The sequence below is a fragment of the Pan paniscus genome, chromosome 12 (genome assembly GCF_029289425.2).
Source record: "Pan paniscus chromosome 12, NHGRI_mPanPan1-v2.0_pri, whole genome shotgun sequence".
NCBI classification, from domain to species: domain Eukaryota; kingdom Metazoa; phylum Chordata; class Mammalia; order Primates; family Hominidae; genus Pan; species Pan paniscus.
The window spans coordinates 27,128,932-27,143,783 of record NC_073261.2 but is presented as its reverse complement, the minus strand read 5'-3'; the positions used below and the strand labels follow the sequence as shown (position 1 = coordinate 27,143,783).

General features: G+C 44.4%; 1 protein-coding gene across 3 annotated transcripts in view; it reads right to left on the bottom strand.

The window, feature by feature from the left end:
- TBC1D8 (TBC1 domain family member 8) overlaps positions 1–14,852 on the bottom strand; it is a 144,784-nt gene that overhangs the window by 74,870 nt on the left and 55,062 nt on the right. For 2 of the 3 annotated variants that reach the window (XM_063594757.1, XM_034952038.3), the window contains exon 2: positions 8,302–8,412. Coding sequence is in view for 2 of the 3 variants with exons in the window: in XM_034952038.3 (XP_034807929.1) it covers positions 8,302–8,412 (111 nt within the window). In the remaining variant the exon portion in view is untranslated. Of the gene's footprint in view, positions 1–8,256; positions 8,413–14,852 lie in introns of all 3 variants that reach the window. The other variant, XM_034952037.3, reaches the window with a different exon arrangement.

Sequence of the window (14,852 nt, the reverse complement as noted above, 5' to 3'; positions counted from 1 at the left end):
ACCAGCCTGACCAACATGATAAAACTCTGTCTCTACTAAAAATACAAAAATTAGCCAGGCGTGGTGGCAGGCGCCGGTAATCCCAGCTACTCAGGAGGCTGAGGCAAGAGAATCGCTCGAGCCTGGGAGGCGGAGGTTGCAGTGAACCAGTATCACACCATTGCACTCTAGCCTGGGCAACAGAGTGAGACTCTGTCTCAGAAAACGAAAAAGAATAAAATATATGTGTGAATAATGCAGTTGGTAACCTTGGGAATTACCTACCAAAAAGAACATGAGACATCGACATCTCACATAGGAACATGATAGGTAACTCTCAGCCTACAACAGCCTGGACTTTCCAAGCACAGGACAGAGTCATGACTAAGACCATCAGATACATAGAAATGGCAATGAAGTCTCCTTGTTCATCCAGAGACCCAGAGGGCTCTGCAAGAGATAGGCATCAATTCAGCCAAAAACCGGCCCTCCTGCAGGCTGGGCACCCTGGCCCTCCCAGCATTCCTGCTCCCCATGACCTGACTAGGAATTAGCTCCTAGGATTTTGCTCTCCTGGTTCCACACACCACATCCTTGTTTCGACTTATGCCCAATCATTCAGAGATATGATTTCAAAAAGAAAGCTGACTTACAATGGAATATCATTCAGCTGTAAAAACGAAGGACTTTCTGACACCCACTGCAACATGCGGGACACTTGAAAATAGGATGCTGACTGTAATAAGCGGTCACCAAAAGACCAACACTGATCGAGCCCACTAACACAAGGTGCCCGAGTAGGCAAATTCCTACAGACAGAACGTGGATCCCATCTGGGTTGCCTGGGACTTGGGGAGAGGAGAGTGAGGAGTGAGTTTTTAACAGGTAGAGTTTCAGTTTGGGAAGATGAAAAAAGTTCTGGAGATGGATGGTGGTGATGGTTGTACCATTCTGCGAATGTACTTCATGCCACCAACCTGTACACTTAAAAATGGTTAAGACGGTCAATTTTATGTTATATATATTTTACAACAATACAAACATTTGTTTTTTTAAAGAAATTAAGAAACATCCCTGTTTTTCAAGTTCTTCTGTTGCATGTTGGTGGTGAGCAGGCCCATGCCTTGCCTGGAATATCCCTGGCCTGGCTCGGCAGAAAGCGCCCAAGGAGTTTCATCTGTAACTGCGTGCCTTACCTTCACTCTCTTTATATACAGAAGTCTTAACTGCTGAGACTCCTCTCCTTCTCTCCCATACTTCCCCACTTATTCACCCACTCATGGTTTACTGAGCATTGATGACACGTCAAGCTCTGTCCTAGGCATCAGAAGGTCACAAGTATGACTCTCAGAGAACTTTTAATTCCATGAAGTAAAAGGCAGACAAAAATCAAGTCAAAGGAGAGTTGGTGACAAGTGAGTGCCGGGATGGAGGACGCGGGTGACAGGGAGTCAGGGGAGGTGACATCTCAGCTCTCACCCAAATCACACCACCCACAACTTCCCAAACAACTCACAACCACTCTCTCCTAGGATGTCTCCACCCACTGAAGCCAGTAATCTTTATAAAGCCTTGGGATTCTCTGGTCCATGTTAAGTTAAAAATAATAGCAATTCATTTCTCCTTCCAAACACAGTCAGCCATAGATATCTTCTGCCAAATAATAATGTAGTTCACCCATGAAGTTATCTACCTATCTCTACTTAGAAAAAAAGGAAAAAAACTTAACCTCAAAGGCCCTCCTATGTCTCCCCATCCTGCTGTGCAAGCAGCCAAACTCAAGTGAAGATATAAATCATTCGTGCAGGCCACTCTTCCTGTTCCCACCTTGTCCTGGGGCTTCCCAGGCCCTTCCTACACTTCTTGTTTGGGCTTTATCTGAGACTTGAAACCCTGGGCAGGGGCCTTTGCTCAATGCTTAAGACACAATAAAATATTAACTACGGTGAGTCAATAACACAGTGCAAGATGCCCAAGGCACTCCCAGAAGAGGCCTAAGGATCTAAATTGATACCCTGGGTCCATGACAGAAATACACTCAACAATTCTCTCTTCCTTAACCCAAGAAAAGTGCACTGAAAGAACAAATTCTTACTCAAGGGATGTTCTGTGGGCAAGAAGGCAGCAGAAAGTGATGCATCTACAGACCTGGCTCGGGTCAGGCCTGAGGCAGAAATTGCGCCCAGTGGGAACTAAAGGAAGCTGATCTCAGCTCAACAGAAAGAGGGTCTAGGAGTTAACCTGCTCAGGACTCCTGCACTGCTGGAAGGGGAGGACCCAGGGAAGCTGGCACAAACGTCATGGTAGGCAATTTGGCAATAAACACAAAATGCATTAGGAACACACATCCCGCCGGGTGCAGTGGCTCACGCCTGTAATCCCAGCACTTTGGGAGGCAAAGGTGGGAGGATCACCTGAGGTCAGAAGTTCAAGGCCAGCCTGGCCAACATGGCGAAAACCCGTCTCCACTAAAAATCAAAAAATTTGCCAGGCACAGTGGTGCGTGCACGTGTAATCCCAGCTATTCAGGAGGCTGAGGCAGAAGAACTGCTTGAACCCGGGAGGTGGAGGTTGCAGTAAGCCGAGATCGCATGACCGCACCCTAGCCTGGGCAACAAAGTGAGACTCTGTCTCAAAAAAAAGAAACACACATCCCTTCCATGCAGCCATTCCTCAGGATGTGCTCTGCAAGGGTGCTTTTCTCTAGGGCCTCCCTAGCCCTCTGCCCACCTGCACCTGTTATTCATGTTGCTATCTACCTTCCCCCAGGTCCTGAAAAGCTAGGTGCAGGGAGACTGCCCCTCACACACACAGCGCAGAATCCCCGACATCAAGCATGTGTCTGGTACATGGCAGGCAACAAACATTTCAAATAAATGGACTTAAGGGATTGTGAAGTGTCCTGAAAAGTTGATATTAATGGGTATTTGCTATTTTTTTTTTTTTTCTTTTTGAGACAGAGTCTCGCTCAGTCACCCAGGCTGGAGTGCAGTGGCTCGATCTCCGCTCACTGCAAGCTCCGCCTCCTGGGTTCACGCCATTCCTGCCTCAGCCACCTGAGTAGCTGGGACTACAGGCACCTGCCACCAGGCCCAGCTAATTTTTTTGTATTTTTTTAGTAGAGTCGGGGTTTCACCGTGTTAGCCAGGATGGTCGCGATCTCCTGACCTCGTGATCTGCCCACCTCAGCCTCCCAAAGTGCTGGGATTACAGGTGTGAGCCACCGCGCCCAGCCAGGGTATTCACTATTAAACTATAACAGTTTAAACACTTTTAAACTATTAAAAAATCCAGGCCAATTAAGTATCCAATAAAGGATTGGATGAGTAAATTGAGCTACGGCCACAGAGTTGAATGCTGTGTGGCCATTAAGAACGTGGTATGGCTGTGGTTACAAAGGGCATGGATTCAGGAACAGAACAGAAATGTGGGCAACTCCCCACCCTGACAACTCCCCAGAAGCCAACCTAGGGGGGAGAAAAAAAATACTCATATCAAAAGCTCCAAATCTGCAAGAAATGTGAAAAAGAGGATCCTACTCTCTCAGCCACCACATCTCGTCCAGCGAGATGCCAGTCCTCCTTGCCCTGTTTCCATAACACGATTAAAGTCACACTACGTTAGCGCCAATATAACGTCCGGGATAACGATGCCCAAGCGTGAGCAAGACAAGGAGAAACAGCACTGCAAACAAGCAAACACTCGACTGCTAAAGAAAATGAATGGATGAGAACACAAGGTTCCAAAGAAGAGATTCTGTGCCAGAAGAGAATGGAACACTCAAGGAAGAAAAGAAAATTCTCACGAATGTTTCATGCTCCCAAACAACTGAAGAACACGGGTTCAATAAAACAAGCGCTCACAGATGAGCTAATGGATAACAGATTAAAAGGATGTTGGAAATCTAACAAAATGAAAGGAGGATCAAAACAACTTGACAACAGGCCAGGCGCGGCGGCTCAACCCTGTAACCCCAGCACTTTGGGAGGCTGAGGCAGGTTGATCACGAGGTCAGGAGATCGAGACCATCCTGGCTAACAGGGTGAAACCTCGTCTCTACTAAAAATACAAAAAAATTAGTTGGGCATGGTGGCGGGTGCCTGTAGTCCCAGCTACTTGGGAGGCTGAGGCAGGAGAATGGCATGAACCTGGGAGGCAGAGGTTTCAGTGAGCTGGGATTGTACCACTGCACTCTAGCCTGTGCAACAGAGCGAGACTCTGTCTCAAAAAAAAAAAAAACTTGACAACAAAATTAGTAGATAAGTTAAAAGCAGCAAGGTATAGAATATACTGCTGCAAACCAAATTATTAACTCAAAAGAGTTATGAGCTGAATGGAGAACACAGATGAAAAAGATAACAAAAAACAGAAATGAAAAGCAGATAACGGCTATTCAACATAAAGTATCCTTGAAGTGGAAAAGTTAAATGAAATGTAAAATGCATCAAAAAATATAATACATACACAGAATGATGCAAGAAAATTTCCTAAAGTGATTAAAGAAACCAATCTGCAGACTGCAACATTATACTATGTTCCAAAAAATGTAACACACTATGCTCACAGTAGTTACAGATGCTAATCAAGTTACTAAACTTCAATGATAAAGACAGAGCTGTGTGCACAAAAAAAACTCATCATATGCAAAGCAAAAAAAAAACAATCGGTGCTGGCTGAGATTTCTCCTATTGGCCTATCAAATACAGGAAGGCCCTAGAACAACAGCCACCAACCTCTAGACAAGGATGTCCAATCTTTTGGCTTCCCTAGGCCACATTGGAAGAAGAAGAGTTATTTTGGGCCACACATAAAATACACTAACATTAACAATAGCTGATAAGCTTAAAAAAAATCGCAAAAAAACTTCTTTTTTTCTTTTTTCTTGACAAGGAGTCTGACTCTGTTGTCCAGGCTGGAGTGTAATGGCATGATCTCGGCTCACTACAACCTCCCTCCTGGGCTCAAGCGATTCTCCTGCCTCAGCTTCCTGAGTAGCTGAGATTACAGGCACCCACAACCACTCCTGGCTAATTTCTGTACTTTTAGTAGAGACGGGGTTTCCCCATGTTGGCCAAGTTGGTCTTGAACTCCTGACCTCAGGTGATCCGCCCACCTCAGCCTCCCAAAGTGCTGGGATTACAGGAGTGAGCCACCGCGCCCGGCTGAATTTCATCATGTTTTAAGAAAGTTTACTAATTTGTATTGGGCTGCATTCAAAGCCCTCCTGGGCCGCATGCAACCAGCAGGCCGCAGGTTGGACAAGCTTGCTCTAGAGCATAGCCTCAAACTATCACCCAGCCAAAGTGTCACTCAAGTCCAGAAACAAGGGCAAACACTGGCAAATGGGAAAAAACATTCAGAAAATAGGACACTGACATTATTGAGGGAAGAAAACAGGAGTCCAGCCAAATAAGAGATAAAATACTCTGGATTGGGGCCGGATGCAGTGGCTCACACCTGTAATCCCAGCACTCTGGGAGGCCAAGGCAGGCAGATCACCTGAGGTCAGGAGTTTCAGACCAGCCTGACCAATAGGTAAAAAAAAAACCCTGTCTCTACTAAAAATACAAAATATTAGCCGAGCGTGGTGGCGCATGCTTGCAATCCCAGCTACTTGGGAGGCTGAGGCAGGAGAATCACTTGAACCCAAGAGGTGGAGGTTGCAGTGAGCTGAGATTATAGCACTGCACTCCAGCCTGGGCAACAAAAGCAAGACTGTGTCAAAAAAAAAAAAAAAGAATTCCAGATTGGGAAATCTATACCTGAGTAAAAGCATTAAATCAATGTATAAGTGAGAACTGAGCTAAACAATAAAGTAAGGTTACATGACAGAATGGAAAGTACAATGTAAAACTAATAATAAAACTTTTTTAAATGAGAGATTGGAAAGCAGGGAGGAGAATAAGAATGCTGGCACCCTTGACTCAGAGGGTGGAGAGCCAGTGAACACTATCAGACTTCAAACATTGTTTTTCAAAAGCCACAATTCTAACCTTTTAATGCTTTCAAAAATCTCTTCCCTTAACCTTACTTGAACCTTTTAGAAAATAATCTCTCTTGTACTAAAGAAACATTTATTTGAAGTTTAACATTTCTTTGGTTTCATTTCAGTTTATTTCCTTTTATTGAAATCAAGTAAGTGTAATACTTTTGTTATAAAACCACTGACACACAAGTTGCATTTTTATAAAAGTCCTTCTGTCCATCTTCTCAACTATCCCTGTGTGTCTAAATGTCTTAGAAAGTTATCTGGGCTGATGCTCACCTCATGAAACTAGAGGTTACTTTGGGTGGCTGGGATTTGGGGAGATAGATACCTTCTTTGTATTTTTCAGTTAGCTGATTCATTTGACACACACTCTCTCTCTCTTTTCTTTTTTTTTCTTTTGAGACGGAATCTCACTCTGTCGCCCAGGCTGGAGTGCAGTGGCATAATCTCAGCTCACTACAACCTCCTCCTCACCGCAATTCTGCCTCAGCCTCCCGAGTAGCTGGGATTATAGGCACCCACCAACATGCCCAGCTAATTTTTGTATTTTTAGTAGAGACGGGGTTTCACCATCTTGGCCAGGCTGGTCTTGAACTCCTGACCTCGTGATCCACCCGCCTGGGCCTCTCAAAGTGTTGGGATTACAGGCGTGAGCCACCACACCCAGCCTCTCTTTTTTAAGAAATGGGCTCTCCCTCTATCACTCAGGCTGGAGGGCAGTGGCACCATCATACCTCACTGCAGCCTCGAACTCGGGTTCAAGTGATCCTCAGCCTTCCTAGTAATTGAGACTACAGGTACACACCACCACGCCCAGCTAATTTTAAAATTTTTTGCAGAGATGCGTGTCTCACTTTGTCACCCAGGCTGGCCTTGAACTCCTGGCTTCCAGTGATCCTCCCTCCTCAGCCTCCCAAAGTGCTGTGATTACAGGCATGAGCCACCATTCCCAGCCTGATTTCTTTCTACCGAGCATGCATCATCTTTGTCATTTTATGCAAATACAGAATGATCTGTCTTAATTAAAAAACAAAACAAACTGAAAAAAAAATGCCAAGATGTTAACAGTGATTAGTATTGGATCCATGGGATATGAATGTGAATTCTCTTCACACTTCTTGTATTTTTGAGGAAAAAGAATTCCAATGTTGGCCAGGCGTGGTGGCTCATGCCTGTAATCCCAGCAACTCTGGAAGGCCAAGGCAGGCTGATCACTGAAGGCCAGGAGTTCAAGACCACCACCCTGGCCAACATAGTGAAACTCCATCTCAATAAAATAAAATTTAATTTTTTTTTATTTAAATGTTGCTAGAGAACATGTAGAGGTGATTTTGAAAGTTTAAGTTAACTAATAAGGTGCTATGAGAAGATAGAAAACTAAAAAACCACCACGTATATATGCAGAAAGAAGATTAGCTGTGGATAAAGGGTTGCAGGTGATTATTTTTTCCTTCTTTCTTATCCACTTTTTCATTTCTGGAAGACGAGCATTTATTACTTGTGTTTAAAAAAAAAAAGATGTTTTGGTTTTGTTTTTTAATAAAAGGGTCTTCTCAAGAAGTGGTGACTCCTGGCCCAAGAGGAACCTGAGTGGTTAGACAGAGCACCAGGTAATGCCTGTGATAGGAACAGAAACCCCAGAAGGAGAAGATGAGCAGGTGGTTTCCACCTTCTCTCAGCCCCCAGCTGTCCAGTGACTCATTCTCTCAGTGCAAAGGTGGAACATGGGGTCAAGACTGCCCTAGGTCAGACACAGCTCTCAGAATCTGCCCACATCATCACAATAGGAGAAGACTGCCCTGAGTCAGACACAGCCCTCAGAATCTGCCCACACCATTATGTGTATGCATCCAGGAGCACATTTGGTAAGTCAGAAACAAGATTAAGAAGAAAATGGCTCGATTCGTTATCGACAATATACGAGCACCATGAAACACACCAATGAAAGCCTGGCATGCCCAAGCTATGCTGCCCAAGATTACAGCCTTTATGTGCTTTCGATGGTTTAAAAAAAAAAAAAAAAGATGGGAGGGGAAAGCAAGGGTTGAGAGGGAGGGGCAGAAAGGAGAGGAGAGGAGAACAAGGGGAGAGGAAGGAAGAGGAGGGCAGGGGAGAGGAGGGAAGGAGAGGGAAGGGGAGGGAAGGGGAGTGGAGGGGAGGGGAGTTAAGTTCCTGAAAGCAGATGAGGGAGTTATCCAAAGGGGTTACCTTCAAGCTTCACCAACATGCAGATACTCAGCATGCTTACACCTTAAGGTTTGGAACATTCCAACTGGAACAAAACTCACCAGTGGCTATGGCCCAGTAAACGTCTGATCCATTCAGTAACTCACCACATGCTATGGGAGAATAAACCTGGGAGCCGGGAACTTGAAGCAGAATTCGAAATGGAGTGACCCGTGCATTGGAATCCAACACTGCATCCAGAGCGCCGACCAGGCGACCTTCAAAAGAAAAGAGAAGAAAGTGCACCTGTGAGCATGGGGCTGGCCAGCTCCTCATGCGTGTGAGGCATGTGGTCGCTGTCTGGACTCCATGCTGGGGTAGCAGAGACAGTTTTACATCCAGTTCTTCAACTCACCTCACAAAGCCTGAGCTCCATGGAGTCAAGGGCTCTGTCTGCATCTGCAGCAGGACCTGCCCCTGACAGGCACTCAGTACTCATTTGCTCAATCAATGAAGAGGTGAACAAAGGGTGCTGAACCAGTCACCCAGCCTAGCTAAGGCACTAAGTCCCAGTACATAAATAAGCAGGGGCTCTGGACTCAAGACTGCCTGATACAAACCCTGGCTCCACCACTTTCAATCTGTGGGGCCTTAGGCAAATCACTTAACTTGTCTGTGCCCTGGATTCCTTGTTGGTGAAATAAAATAAGCACAGTCTACCTACTTCATAGGGTAATTGGGATAATTAAATGAGTTAAAGTATCCAATATTCAAAGTGCTTAAACTATTGCAAGCCCATAAAAAGTACTCTATGTCACCCATTATTATTATTTTGTCATCATTATCCTCCTCTCCAATATGGTAGAATAATCCCTGCCTGCTCCAGGGTACTGTGAGATGTAAATAAGAAAACCGGCCAGGAGTGGTGGCTCATGCCTGTAATCCCAGCACTTTGGGAGGCCACAGCGGGAGGATCACTTGAGGTCAGGAGTTCGAGACCAGCCTGGCCAACATGGTGAAACCCCATCTCTACTAAAATTACAAAAAAATTAGCTGGGCGTGGTGGCAGGCACCTGTAATCCCAGCTACTCGGGAGGCCGAGGCAAGAGAATCGCTTGATTCCAGCAGGTGGAGGTTGCAGCAAGCTGAGATCGCACCATTGCACTCCAGCCTGGGCAACAAGAGCGAAACTCCATCTCAAAAAAAGAAAAAGAAAAGAAAAGAAAACCTATCAAAGTCTTTTACAGACCATAAAGCACGAAATGTGAGTGCAGGATTAGCATTTTCCTGTAATGAGTGGCATCAGAAATCAATGGCAGGCAAAACAACAACAATAAAACAAACAAAAAAGGCATCCCAAGCTGGGTGTGGTGGCTCATGCCTGTAATCCCAGCACTTTGAGAGTCCGAGGCAGATGATCGCTTCAGCCTAGGAGTTTGAGACCAGGCTGGGCAATACAGTGAGATCTCATCTCTACAGAAAATTAAAGAATTAGCTGGGCATGGTGGCGAGTGCCTGTATTCCCAGCTACTCAGGAGGCTGAGGCGGGAGGATGGCTTCAGTTTAGCAGTTCGAAGCTGCAGTGAGCAGTGATGATGCCACTGTGCCCTACCCTGGGAGACAGAGCAGGACCTCAGTTTCAAAAAAAAAAGGCATCCTGATCCTTGATTGCCTGGGAATCTAGATGGCTAAGATGGCTGAGAAGGTTAGGTCTTCAATTTACTTCACATATTACCCTTAACTAATAGGCCCTGAATAAGGGCCACAGCTGCCTGAGCAATTACTATGTCTATTTTTATACAGTTTAACCACCTCAAGTGTAAAGAAAAACTGAATCACTGGGGGCAAGTTATTTACATAACACCCCGTCATATATTTAGTACGAACACAGTATCCTCCTATATAACCACAGTACAACCATCAAATTCAGAACATTAATACTGATATGGCCCTGCCATCTAATCATAAGACCCATTCAAATATTGCCAAATGTCCCAATACTGTCCTTTTGCTACAATGGATCCAGTTCAGAATCACATTCAGTTGTCAAGTCTCTTTGGACTACGTGGGTCTGGAGAAGTCTTTCACTGACTTTCATGACCTTGACACTTTTGAAGCTTTATAGGCCAGTTTTTCTTGTAGCATGTCCCAAAGTCTGGGTTTGTCTGAGGCCTGGTCATGATTAGATTCAGGTTATATATTTTCGGCAAGAATCACAGAAGTGATGCTGTGTTCTTTTCACCACATCTTATCAGGTGGCAGATGACCTCTACTTGTCCCATTCTTGCTAACGTTCGCTTTCATCACTTGACTCAAATTGGGGCTGCCAGGCTCCTGCACTATAAAATTATTCCTTGTTCTTTGTAATTAACAAGTATTCTGTGGAGAAGTATTCTGAAGCCATGCAAATTTCCTGTTCCTCACCAAATATTTCATTATTCTCTTACTTATATCAGTATGGCCTCATGTTTTTCTCCTTTTTTCAAAGGGTTACAATCTATTACTATCATATATTTTGATGCCCTGATTGTCCCAGGTTTGGCCAGTGGGAACCCCTTCAAGCAGGCTTTTGTGTCCTTCGGATGTGTCCCCATCATTCTTCATATTTTCTGGGACAACAAAATATTCCAACTTCATCTTGTACTTTCACTACTCTGGCCCTGGAACCAGCCACCATTTCTTCAAGAAACTCTGGTTTCTTTAGTGACTAATGGTATTTAAAAGCCAGTACGGGGAAGCCAGGTGTGCTCATTGCTAATGGGGTGCCTCCAGGTCCCCTCAGTGTACAGAGCCAGGAAATATATGTCTGTACATGTGTATGTGTGTACAGCTGACCCTTGAACAATACGGGTTTGAACTGCATGGATCCACTAACATGTGGAGTCTCTTCTGCCTCTGCACCCCAAGACAGCAAGGTCAACCCCTCCTCCTCTTCAGACTACTCAACATGAAGATGATGATGAGGATGAAGACCTTTATGATGATCCCTTCCACTTAATGAATAGTAAATATATTTTCTCTTCATTATAATTTTCTTAACTTTTTCTCTATTTTCTTTATTGTAAGAACACAGTATACAATACACATAGCACACAAAAATGTGTTAACCAACTGTTTTATCAGTAAGGCTTCTAGTTAACAGTAGGTTATTAGTAGTTACATTTTTAGGGATCAAAAGTTATATGTGAGGACTTTTGACTGCACGGGGGTTGGCAACCCTAGCCCCAGCACTGTTCCAAGGCCAACTGCATACGCATTTACACACTTACATACATACTTACATACACACACACATACACGTATTTGTTGGCACATTTACATGTATTTGCATTTTCATATATATCTACACAGAGAAAAACGAGTTCACACCAAAACCTCCAACTGCAATCCAATACCACAGAGTTCTCATTTCTTTCCATATTTATAACTCCTTTTCCAACACCAAGTAAACTGGCTTCCATTATTCTCAAAAAAAAAATTTTAGCCAGGTGTGGTGGTACACGCCTGTAATCCTAGCTACTAGGAGGCTGAGGCAGGAGAATCACTTGAACCCAGGTGGCAGAGGTTGCAGTGAGCCAAGATCACACCACTGCACTTCAGCCTGGGCAACAGAGCAAGACTCCATCTCAGGGAAAAAAAAAAAGAGACGGAGGGTCACTCTATCGCCCAGGTTGGAGTGCGGTGGCACAATTTCGGCTCACTGCAACCTCCGCCTCCCAGGTTCAAGCGATCCTCCTGCCTCAGCAACCCAAGTAGCTGAGATTACAGGCACCTGCCACCACGCCTAGCTAATTTTTGTATTTTAGTACACCATGTTAGTCACGCTGGTCTTGAACTCTTGACCTCAGGCAATTCGCCTATGTGGCCTCCCAAAGTGCTGGGATTACAGGCGTGAGCCACCATGCCTGGCTGATTCTCAAAATACTTACTTATCTGATCAGTCCTCCTGTTGCTACCAATATCCCCTCCCCAGCAGAGGCCCTCTTCACCCCATCCAGGCTATAACACACCCCACCCCTGCAATCTCCTTAATCTGCCCACTTAATAACCCTCAGAAAAGAAGGAAGAGCACTGAGCTTTTCTAGCAAATACTCCTTAGGCTGCTCAGAATTCCTGCCCCCTTCCTAGTTTGCTCCTAAGTTCCAGATGACAAAGGAGGCTGGAAACCTGTCTGCTGGATAAAGGGGCTGCCACTTTAATACAGAATCTTAGCCATACCTCAGGGGAGCTCAGTGATTAGGAACATCAGGTTGGGGACAGGGTTAAAGCTGCAGTTGCAGGGGATTGATAAAACAACCTTTGCCTGTCAAGGACTGGGACAGCAGGTGGTGATAAGGAAGCTGATGAAGATCAGAAAGGGGCTAAAGACCCCACTCATCCCACACCCCCACATGCTTGGCACTTTCAACTACATTAAGAGATCTGCTGTAGAACTCATATCTAGTTTGATAAAAACCGGAGGGACTTTGGACAACATCAAATGAAAGCAGCAGGGAGGGTGTGCAGCCACAATATGGAAGTAGTGACTTTTTAACTGGAAAGAGTAGAAATTTTTCTCTACAAGACTCAGGTGCTTTTGCAAAGGTCAAGACATTTTATGTCAAGACCAACCCAGCCCCTTCAACTGGTGGGAAAGTGGACAGAGCAGCCATCAGAAAGCCACAGGGGTGCTTCCGGTTTCAGCTCCAACATGCAAAGAGCTTGGAAGTTATCACTCCCATATATATGACAAGGACAAGGTGAACAAATGGAAAAGCCATGATTTTTCTCAGACTATTCAGAGAACGAAGGGCATAGGTTAAACCACAACCTCGAAATGTAGAGAGAGATGGAAGAATCCAGAGACAGCCAAGATCAGCTTCCCTGGAGCAGTTTATAGCTTCTGCTGGAGCCATAAATCGTAGGAATATTTAAATGGTGATTTTTGGCAACTTACTGGAGGCTGAGTGTGTAAGAAGAGTAAGAAACTCTTGAAAGCCACAGTCTCTAGGGTACCCCACAACTTGCATAGGTTTTAACACCAGGAACCCCACCAGGTTCTCACCGTGAAGAGCCAGGGAAGATCCTCTTTGGCCCTTTCAGGGCAAAGGGAAAAGTAATCATTGTTCAATATCCTCAGGCCGTTCTCCATTAATAAAGGCCAACGCACCAGAGAAGTATTTTCTTTATTATTATTATTATTATTATTATTATTATTATTATTATACTTTAAGTTTTAGGGTACATGTGCACAATGTGCAGGTTTGTTACATATGTATACATGTGCCATGCTGGTGTGCTGCACCCATTAACTCGTCATTTAGCATTAGGTATATCTCCTAATTCTATCTCCCCCCCCTCCCCCCACCCCACAACAGTCCCCGGTGTGTGATGTTCTCCTTCCTGTGTCCATGTGTTCTCATTGTTCAATTCCCACCTATGAGTGAAAACATGCGGTGTTTGGTTTTTTGTCCTTGCGATAGTTTGCTGAGAATGATGGTTTCCAGTTTCATCCATGTCCCTACAAAGGACATGAACTCATCATTTTTTATGGCTGCATGGTATTCCATGGTGTATATGTGCCACATTTTCTTAATCCAGTCTATCATTGTTGGACATTGGGGTTGTGGAAGGCAGTGTGGTGATTCCTCAGGGATCTAGAACTAGAAATACCATTTGACCCAGCCAGAGAAGTATTTTCTAGAGCCTTTTCCACCCTCCCTGGCCCATGCAAAAAGGGCATTTCTCATTAACTAGAGAAAGTCTTCTCTAGTCAGTAAGAAAGCTAACTCCATCTAGCTTTCTTGTCTCATTAGGGATGTAAGGGTAGGAGGAACAGAAATCACTTGTGAAGGTCACACCGAGGGACACAGGCCCATGGAAGACTGAGATTTATGCTACTATTATAGAACTCTTCCCCTCCCCCATACCTGACCACCACACCAACAGGCTCCAGTATAATGACAGTAATGACAGCTGGAAGTATGGCAAGACTCAGACTCTATTTGAGAAAGAGTTCTTTTTTTGTTGTTTTAAATTTTTTTATGTTTTTAGTTTTTTGTAGAGATGGGGATCCCTCTATGTTGCCCAGGCTAGTCTCGAACTCCTAGGCTCAGACAATTCTCCCACCTTGACATCTCATAGTGCTGAGATCACAGGCGTGAGCCACAGTGCTCAGCCAAGGAGTTCTTAAAGAAGCCCAAAGACAAATGGAGAGACCATAACAAGGACACCTGAGGAATCTGAACGCTCTGTCACCTACAACTACAGTGAAGATGAAACACAGCCCAAGTCTGAGCCAGAATAACACAAAACTCATACTTCAGGACTATTTTCGCAGTTCCTATTACCCAAAATATTATGTCTGGCTTTTGACAAAAAAAAAAAAAAACAACTATAATGCACGCTAAAACAAAGTCTGACGAGGTAAAGTAAGCATTGGAATGAAACTCATATGACACAACCTTGGAATTATCAGACAGAATTTAAAATAACTGCAATAAATAAAGGCTCTAATGAAGAAGGTAAACAATATGCAAGAACAGATGGGTAAACAGAGAGATGGAAACTCTGAGGAAGAATTAATAAGAAATCCTAGACGTGAAAAGAAAATCAAGGAAAAATGAAGACTGCCTTTGATGGGCTCATCAGCAGCCTGGACACAGTCAAGGAAAAAAATCAGTGAGCTAGAAGATAAGTCAATAGAAACTTCCCAAACTGAAAAGCAAAGTGAGAGAGA